The sequence below is a fragment of the Taurulus bubalis genome (genome assembly GCF_910589615.1).
Source record: "Taurulus bubalis genome assembly, chromosome: 2".
NCBI lineage: Eukaryota > Metazoa > Chordata > Actinopteri > Perciformes > Cottidae > Taurulus > Taurulus bubalis.
In genome coordinates this window covers 452308-462500 of record NC_136590.1, presented here as the reverse complement: position 1 = coordinate 462500, position 10193 = coordinate 452308, and the positions used below count along the sequence as shown (strand labels likewise).

Below are 10193 nucleotides of genomic sequence, written 5' to 3'. Positions count from 1 at the left end.
CTGGGATAAGACTACGTATAGGTGAAGAGCTGGGATGAGACTACGTACTGGTGAAGAGCTGGGATAAGACTACGTACTGATGAAGAGCTGGGATAAGACTACGTATAGGTGAAGAGCTGGGATAAGACTACATACAGGTGAAGAGCTGGGATAAGACTACGTATAGGTGAAGAGCTGGGATAAGACTACGTATAGGTGAAGAGCTGGGATAAGACTACGTACTGGTGAAGAGCTGGGATAAGACTACGTATAGGTGAAGAGCTGGGATAAGACTACGTACTGGTGAAGAGCTGGGATAAGACTACGTACTGGTGAAGAGCTGGGATAAGACTACGTATAGGTGAAGAGCTGGGATAAGACTACGTACTGGTGAAGAGCTGGGATAAGACTACGTACTGGTGAAGAGCTGGGATAAGACTACGTACTGGTGAAGAGCTGGGATAAGACTACGTACAGGTGAAGAGCTGGGATAAGACTACGTACTGGTGAAGAGCTGGGATAAGACTACGTATAGGTGAAGAGCTGGGATAAGACTACGTACAGGTGAAGAGCTGGGATAAGACTACGTACTGATGAAGAGCTGGGATAAGACTACGTAGGTGAAGAGCTGGGATAAGACTACGTATAGGTGAAGAGCTGGGATAAGACTACGTACAGGTGAAGAGCTGGGATAAGACTACGTACTGGTGAAGAGCTGGGATAAGACTACGTATAGGTGAAGAGCTGGGATAAGACTACGTACAGGTGAAGAGCTGGGATAAGACTACGTATAGGTGAAGAGCTGGGATAAGACTACGTACTGATGAAGAGCTGGGATAAGACTACGTACTGGTGAAGAGCTGGGATAAGACTACGTACAGGTGAAGAGCTGGGCTAAGACTACGTACTGATGAAGAGCTGGGCTAAGACTACGTATTGATGAAGAGCTGGGATAAGACTACGTACTGGTGAAGAGCTGGGATAAGACTACGTACAGGTGAAGAGCTGGGATAAGACTACGTATAGGTGAAGAGCTGGGATAAGACTACGTACAGGTGAAGAGCTGGGATAAGACTACGTACAGGTGAAGAGCTGGGATAAGACTACGTATAGGTGAAGAGCTGGGATAAGACTACGTACTGATGAAGAGCTGGGATAAGACTACATACAGTTGAAGAGCTGGGATAAGACTACGTACTGATGAAGAGCTGGGATAAGACTACGTACTGATGAAGAGCTGGGATAAGACTACATACTGATGAAGAGCTGGGATAAGACTACGTACTGGTGAAGAGCTGGGATAAGACTACGTACTGATGAAGAGCTGGGATAAGACTACATACTGATGAAGAGCTGGGATAAGACTACGTACTGGTGAAGAGCTGGGATAAGACTACGTACTGGTGAAGAGCTGGGATAAGACTACGTACAGGTGAAGAGCTGGGATAAGACTACATACAGGTGAAGAGCTGGGATAAGACTACGTACTGATGAAGAGCTGGGATAAGACTACGTACTGGTGAAGAGCTGGGATAAGACTACGTATAGGTGAAGAGCTGGGATAAGACTACGTACTGGTGAAGAGCTGGGATAAGACTACGTATAGGTGAAGAGCTGGGATAAGACTACGTATAGGTGAAGAGCTGGGATAAGACTACGTACTGGTGAAGAGCTGGGATAAGACTACGTACTGATGAAGAGCTGGGATAAGACTACGTATAGGTGAAGAGCTGGGATAAGACTACATACAGGTGAAGAGCTGGGATAAGACTACGTATAGGTGAAGAGCTGGGATAAGACTACGTATAGGTGAAGAGCTGGGATAAGACTACGTACTGGTGAAGAGCTGGGATAAGACTACGTATAGGTGAAGAGCTGGGATAAGACTACGTACTGGTGAAGAGCTGGGATAAGACTACGTACTGGTGAAGAGCTGGGATAAGACTACGTATAGGTGAAGAGCTGGGATAAGACTACGTACTGGTGAAGAGCTGGGATAAGACTACGTACTGGTGAAGAGCTGGGATAAGACTACGTACTGGTGAAGAGCTGGGATAAGACTACGTACAGGTGAAGAGCTGGGATAAGACTACGTACTGGTGAAGAGCTGGGATGAGACTACGTATAGGTGAAGAGCTGGGATAAGACTACGTACAGGTGAAGAGCTGGGATAAGACTACGTACTGATGAAGAGCTGGGATAAGACTACGTAGGTGAAGAGCTGGGATAAGACTACGTATAGGTGAAGAGCTGGGATAAGACTACGTACAGGTGAAGAGCTGGGATAAGACTACGTACTGGTGAAGAGCTGGGATAAGACTACGTATAGGTGAAGAGCTGGGATAAGACTACGTACAGGTGAAGAGCTGGGATAAGACTACGTATAGGTGAAGAGCTGGGATAAGACTACGTACTGATGAAGAGCTGGGATAAGACTACGTACTGGTGAAGAGCTGGGATAAGACTACGTACAGGTGAAGAGCTGGGCTAAGACTACGTACTGATGAAGAGCTGGGCTAAGACTACGTATTGATGAAGAGCTGGGATAAGACTACGTACTGGTGAAGAGCTGGGATAAGACTACGTACAGGTGAAGAGCTGGGATAAGACTACGTATAGGTGAAGAGCTGGGATAAGACTACGTACAGGTGAAGAGCTGGGATAAGACTACGTACAGGTGAAGAGCTGGGATAAGACTACGTATAGGTGAAGAGCTGGGATAAGACTACGTACTGATGAAGAGCTGGGATAAGACTACATACAGTTGAAGAGCTGGGATAAGACTACGTATAGGTGAAGAGCTGGGATAAGACTACATACAGGTGAAGAGCTGGGATAAGACTACGTACTGGTGAAGAGCTGGGATAAGACTACGTACTGATGAAGAGCTGGGATAAGACTACATACTGGTGAAGAGCTGGGATAAGACTACGTACTGATGAAGAGCTGGGATAAGACTACATACTGATGAAGAGCTGGGATAAGACTACATACTGATGAAGAGCTGGGATAAGACTACGTACTGGTGAAGAGCTGGGATAAGACTACGTACTGATGAAGAGCTGGGATAAGACTACGTACTGATGAAGAGCTGGGATAAGACTACATACTGATGAAGAGCTGGGATAAGACTACGTACTGATGAAGAGCTGGGATAAGACTACATACAGGTGAAGAGCTGGGACAAGACTACGTACTGGTGAAGTTATCGTCTTTCCATCACAGACATGAATGTTAAGCTGTGGTTTCTGTCATCATGACCTCTCAGTCTGTCCTTCTATTTTCCCAGTCTCGACATAGCACCACAATTGTGTGTGTGTATATGTGTGTGTGTGTGTGTGTGTGTGTGTGTGTGTGTGTGTGTGTGTGTGTGTGTGTGTGTGTGTGTGTGTGTGTCTCACCGTCATAGTTGACTATGAGGATGGCCAACATGTAATCTTTGCCCATCGTGGCTCCGCCTTCCAACATGTTCGGGCCAATCAGCTCACCCTCCAACACACACACACACACACACACACACACACACACACACACACACACACACACACACACACACACACACAGGCGCAGATAGCAGACAGTTAAAGCCTCTCTCTCTCTCTCTCTCTCTGTCTCAGAGTCTCTCGTCCTTCTCTCAGACCTTCGGTCTTCTTCTTCTTCTTCTTCTTCTTCTTCTTCTTCTTCTTCTTCTTCTTCTTCTTCTTCTTCTTCTTCTTCTGTTTTATCTCCGTCTCTCTCTCCTCTCGTTCGTCCCTCCTCTCTCCTCTCCGTGTGATGAAGGATGCTGCTCTCCTCCTCTTCCTCCTCCTTCTCCTCTTCCTCCTCCCCCTGATGATGTCATCACTCCCTCCCTCTCGACCTTCACTGTAAAACATGTAGAATCATCTGAGTGTTTTACAGTGACCCTCATGGAGCAGAACCATGTTTTAATATTCATGTGATTATATTAATAACACTTTCATGTTGCAGCTCCTTTTAATGACTTCATATGAACAGTAATAATAATCATTTATTCATTTGTTAATAATCTGAAACTTTAAAAGAACAAAACCATGAAATAAATGCTGAGCAGTAAAACTACAAAATGTACTTTTGAGAAGTGGATAGAAGTATAAAGTATATAATGGAAATACTCAAGTAAAGTACAAGTACCTCATGTGTGTGTGTGAACTGAGGAAGTACAATCTGTAAAAACTAAAATAAGATCAATGCTCCAGTGAAGATAGTATTTAGGAATGTTGTTTACTTAAAAATGTTTATTATTTATGTATTCATTCACGATACATTTATTCATTAATGTAGTCATTCATTTATATATATATATATATATATATATATATATATATATATATATATATATATATATATGTATATATATACGTATATATATATATATATATATATATATATATATATATATATATATATATATATATATATATACGTATATATATACATATATATACATTTATGATTTATGTAGTTATACATTGTCGGATTTATTGATTTATATATTGATTATTTTATTGATTAATTTATATAGTTATATGTTTATACATTTATTCATCTCTATATTTATTATTATTATTATATTATTTATTTGTATTTATTTTTCTATTCATATATTAATTCACGTATTCATGTATGTATATCATATATATATATATATATATATATATATATATATATATATATATATATATATATATATATATATATATATATATATATATATATGTTGTATGGGTTTACTTCAAAACTGCTTCATAAATAAAATAAAATCAACATGTAAATGAGTTATACATTAAATAATATATAATAAATAATACAATATATTATATAATAATACATTATATATTATATATATTAGAATTGTATATATTATGATATATATTATATAATAATATATAATAAATAATACTATATATTATATAATAATACATTATACATTATATATAGTATATTATTATATATAACATATTATTATATATTATTTAATAATACATTATATATAATATATTATTATATATAATAATATACAGTATATAATATATAATAATATATTATTATATATAATAATATACAATACATAATATATAATAATAAGATGTTCATGTTCTTACTGTGTCGTCATCAATAATGACTTTAAGAGTCACATGACCTGCTCTATGGACAACGAGGTGACGTCACGGTGGTGGTCACGTGAGGGCAAAAGACGCACGTGATCCTCAAGAACATCACCGGAAGTAATACCTGGTTTCCTTCAAAGTAAAACACTAAAGTTTATTGTAACTAGACTTGTTCTATTCCTGTTATTTTTAATGTTATTGCATTTGTTGTTGTTCTTTTTATTATTAACATCATCTTTCAAGACAACAACTTTATATATTGTAAAACTCATTACATGATTATGGTTTTCACTTGTTTGTATTTTATTTGATTCAACTGCTGTTTACTTTTCACAAGAATAAAATCACATAAAATATTCCATCAATGACATTTGATTTAATTTACTTTGAGCTCAAAAACTCGTCTTATTCTGAAAGTCTGAGCGGAAGTCATTTTCTTGTTTATGCCGCGTGACCAAGAAGAAGTCGCGGTGACGTCACGGCCCAACATGGAGGACGTGTACACCACACCAGGTGAGCTTCTTCCCCGAGCAGCGGCGTGACGGCGTCAGTCTCCGGAGGCTTTCACACACCGACGCGACCGGACTGCGTTAGACACCGGAAGTCCGTTTCCTCACGCCTCAAGGCAGCCATTCACTTTGTCAACAAACACAAATATTAATGTATCCTGTTGTTTTCTCAGTGGAGCAGTTGTGCGCATGTCAGGCCGGTGGAGCAATTGTGCGCATGTCAGGCCGGTGGAGCAGTTGTGCGCATGTCAGGCCGGTGGAGCAGCTGTGCGCATGTCAGGCCGGTGGAGCAGTTGTGCGCATATCAGGACGGTGGAGCAGTTGTGCGCATGTCAGGCCGGTGGAGCAGTTGTGCGCATGTCAGGACGGTGGAGCAGTTGTGCGCATGTCAGGCCGGTGAAACTACAAACTGAAGTGGTGTTTGATCTAAATGCAGCATTAGTCTGTTCCAGTGGCTGGAAACCAAGCATGAGGCTCTTTAGCCTCTTTAGCTGCTCTTTAGCCTCTTTAGCTGCTCTGTTGAGGCTCTTTAGCCTCTTTAGCTGCTCTGTTGAGGCTCTTTAGCCTCTTTAGCTGCTCTGTTGAGGCTCTTTAGCCCCTTTAGCTGCTTTGTTGAGGCTCTTTAGCTCCTTTAGCTGCTTTGTTGAGGCTCTTTAGCCTCTTTAGCTGCTCTGTTGAGGCTCTTTAGCCCCTTTAGCTGCTCTGTTGAGGCTCTTTAGCTCCTTTAGCTGCTCTTTAGCCTCTTTAGCTGCTCTGTTGAGCCTCTTTAGCTGCTTGCTCTGTTAAGGCTCTTTAGCTCCTTTAGCTGCTCTGTTGAGGCTCTTTAGCTCCTTTAGCTGCTCTGTTGAGGCTCTTTAGCTCCTTTAGCTGCTCTGTTGAGGCTCTTTAGCTCCTTTAGCTGCTCTGTTGAGGCTCTTTAGCTCCTTTAGCTGCTCTGTTGAGGCTCTTTAGCTCCTTTAGCTGCTCTGTTGAGGCTCTTTTCTAGTGATGGTGAGATGAAGCTTTGAAGCTTTTCATCCAATCGGTTCGCTCATGGGCCGTAGCTTCATGACGCTTCATCCGCTCTACTGCGCCACCAAGTGGACAATGCATGTAAAACAGGCAGTGATCACAACGACACTACGGCTTTGGTGTGAAGGAATGAATAAATAAATTAATGTGTGTGAAGCCAATACATCAATTATGAAGTTATTAATGTTGTGTCTGTCTTCATGATGTAATGCGAGGGCAAAAGGGGGAAGTGGAGCACATTGTGACGAGTCTGTTCCATTCATTTTCATGAGAAGAAGAACCTTTCCACTGGCTTTATGAAATACTTTCACAGAAGAAGCTACAGAGAGGAAGTCCTTTAAGTTTATCAGACCCGTATGTTCAAATCACACGGAAACTCACCAACCACTTGGTGAAGACCAGACCAGAGACAAGTCCTTTATCTGATGGGACTAGAAGGCCGTTAGTAATGGATGAGTCTTCAGCTCATCAGCTGTCTGTCTGTGTTGCCTAGGAAACCAGGAGCGGGGCTGGAATGACCCCCCTCAGTTCTCCTACGGCCTTCAGAAGGCACGCGGGCCTCAGAGGAACCTCCTGAACAAGAGGGCGGCTCCACCAGGTGAGGTTCTGTGTGTGTGTGTGTGTGTGTGTGTGTGTGTGTATATATATATATATATATATATATATATATATATATATATATATATATATATATATATATATATATATATATATATAATTACATCTGGTCTCTGATTGGTCCTCAGGTGCAGGAGACCCGCCCATGACTCCGCCCTCGTCCAACCCTCTGGCTCCTCCTCCAAGTGGTGTTGCCCCGCCCCCTCTCCGCCCAGGTAAGGAGCAGAAGAAGAACAGGGTTTTCTGACTGAAAGCCTGATTGAAAGCAGACCCTCCTTCCCGCAGCTCCTCCTCTTGGCTGTGTGGCCACGCCCCCTCCAATGGGACCAATGAGAAGCCAGAGAGCAAATGGCAGCCAATCGGAGAGCGAGCCGGACGCGGAGGCCGTGATGTTGGTGTTGAACCGAGCGCTCGATGCCTGCAGGAGGACCGTGAAGGTGAGTCAACCCCTTCTGACGGACTGAAGACTTCTCGTTAGGCAGATTCATCTAAAGACTTTTATTTTGTCAAATTTATCTAAAGACTATTATTTTGTAAATTTTACCGAAAGAGCACAAGAGCCAAGAGCACGAGTCCACGAGGACACAAGTACACAAGTGCACAAGAGCACAAGAGCACAAGTACACAAGAGCACAGGTCCACGAGGACACAAGTACACAAGTGCACAAGAGCACAAGAGCACAAGAACACAAGAGCACAGGTCCACGAGGACACAAGTACACAAGAGCACAAGAGCACAAGTACACAAGTACACAAGAGCACAAGTACACAAGTACACAAGAGCACAAGTACACAAGAGCACAAGTACACAAGAGCACAAGTACACAAGAGCACAAGTCCACGAGGACACAAGTCCACGAGGACACAAGTCCACGAGGACACAAGTCCAGACATGAACCCATATTGAGAAGCGGCCTTGGGGATCTCCAGGCTTCTGAGGAACAGGAAGTGCTCTCTGTACTAATATGGGCTGACCTGTGATTGGCTGTGACCTTTGACCTCTGTGTGCAGGACCAGGTGTGTAGTGATGTGGCAAAGAGGCTCCGCCTCCTGGAGGACAGCTGGAAGTCAGGTAGACTCAGCCTGCCAGTGAGGAGACGCATGGACACTCTGTCTCTAGGTAACCTGTCTGTCTCTAGGTAACCTGTCTGTCTCTAGGTAACCTGTCTCATCATAAGTCTGTCTGCCTGTCTGTCTCTCTCAGAGTTGCAGTCTGGTCACTGGGACTCAGCTGATGAGGTCCATCTCTCTCTGATGGTCGATCATGTGACTGAAGTCAGCCAATGGATGGTCGGTGTCAAACGACTCATCGCTGAGACCCGAAACCTGAATACAGAACTTTTAGAACCACTTTGGAAACCTCCGGGTCCAGTCCAGGACCCTGCAGTACCAGTCCAGGACCCTGCAGCACCAGTCCAGGGCCCTGCAGTATCAGTCCAGGGCCCTGCAGTACCAGTCCAGGGCCCTGCAGTATCAGTCCAGGGCCCTGCAGTATCAGTCCAGGGCCCTGCAGTACCAGTCCAGGGCCCTGCAGTACCAGTCCAGGGCCCTGCAGTATCAGTCCAGGGCCCTGCAGTATCAGTCCAGGGCCCTGCAGTATCAGTCCAGGGCCCTGCAGTACCAGTCCAGGGCCCTGCAGTATCAGTCCAGGACCCTGCAGTATCAGTCCAAGACTGTTGATCTGCAGGGGTCTGCAAACTTTGACTCTTTAAAGCAAAACCAGGATCTGGGGGAGATAATCCTCACATTCATTCTCACATCTCAGTAGAGGGTCAAAGGTCAGAATGGCAGGACTCTGGACCCACATAGACTGTAGACTCTGGACTCTGGACCCCTCATAGACTCTGGACTCTGGACCCACATAGACTGTAGACTCTGGACCCCTCATAGACTCTGGACTCTGGACCCCACATAGACTCTGGACTCTGGACCCACATAGACTGTAGACTCTGGACTCTGGACCCCTCATAGACTCTGGACCCCACATAGACTCTGGACCCACATAGACTGTAGACTCTGGACTCTGGACCCACATAGACTGTAGACTCTGGACCCCTCATAGACTCTGGACTCTGGACCCCTCATAGACTGTAGACTCTGGACCCACATAGACTGTAAACTCTGAACTCTGGTCCCACATAGACTGTAGACTCTGGACCCCACATAGATTCTGGACTCTGGACCCCACATAGACTGTAGACTCTGGACCCCACATAGACTGTAGACTCTGGACCCCACATAGACTCTAGACTCTGGACCCCACATAGACTCTAGTCTCTGGACTCTGGACCCACATAGACTGTAGACTCTGGACTCTGGACCCCTCATAGACTCTGGACCCCTCATAGACTGTAGACTCTGGACTCTGGACCCCTCATAGACTCTGGACCCCACATAGACTCTGGACTCTGGACCCACATAGACTGTAGACTCTGGACCCCTCATAGACTCTGGACCCCACATAGACTCTGGACTCTGGACCCACATAGACTCTGGACTCTGGACCCCTCATAGACTCTGAACCCCACATAGACTCTGTACCCACATAGACTGTAGACTCTGGACCCACATAGACTGTAGACTCTGGACCCCTCATAGACTCTGGATTCTGGACCCCTCATAGACTGTAGACTCTGGACCCACATAGACTGTAAACTCTGGACTCTGGTCCCACATAGACTGTAGACTCTGGACCCCACATAGACTCTGGACTCTGGACCCACATAGACTGTAGACTCTGGACCCCACATAGACTGTAGACTCTGGACCCCACATAGACTCTAGACTCTGGACCCCACATAGACTGTAGACTCTGGACTCTGGACCCACATAGACTGTAGACTCTGGACCCCACATAGATTCTGGACCCACATAGACTGTAGACTCTGGACCCCACATAGACTGTAGACTCTGGACCCCACATAGACTGTAGACTCTGGACCCACAG

At 44.3% G+C, this 10193-nt stretch overlaps 2 protein-coding genes across 2 annotated transcripts in view; one reads left to right on the top strand and one right to left on the bottom strand.

Annotated features, from left to right (window-relative positions):
* Positions 1-3709, bottom strand: part of apbb3 (amyloid beta (A4) precursor protein-binding, family B, member 3) — a gene marked incomplete at its 3' end in the record, with an annotated part of 14579 nt that extends 10870 nt beyond the window's left edge. The window contains exons 1-2 of the mRNA XM_079236912.1: positions 3620-3709; positions 3381-3468 (exon numbers count right to left, since the gene is read on the bottom strand). Of these exons, the coding sequence (XP_079093038.1) occupies positions 3381-3447 (67 nt within the window). The 5' untranslated portion in view covers positions 3448-3468; positions 3620-3709. The remainder of the gene's footprint in view (positions 1-3380; positions 3469-3619) is intronic.
* A 1882-nt stretch (positions 3710-5591) lies between these two features.
* On the top strand, positions 5592-8964 carry sra1 (steroid receptor RNA activator 1). The gene is made up of 6 exons (XM_079237436.1): positions 5592-5621; positions 7122-7226; positions 7375-7461; positions 7532-7683; positions 8258-8366; positions 8451-8964. Exons 1-6 carry the CDS (start codon positions 5597-5599, stop codon positions 8924-8926), a joined length of 954 nt encoding a protein of 317 aa, XP_079093562.1. The 5' UTR covers positions 5592-5596; the 3' UTR covers positions 8927-8964.
* The last annotated feature ends 1229 nt before the right edge of the window (positions 8965-10193 follow it).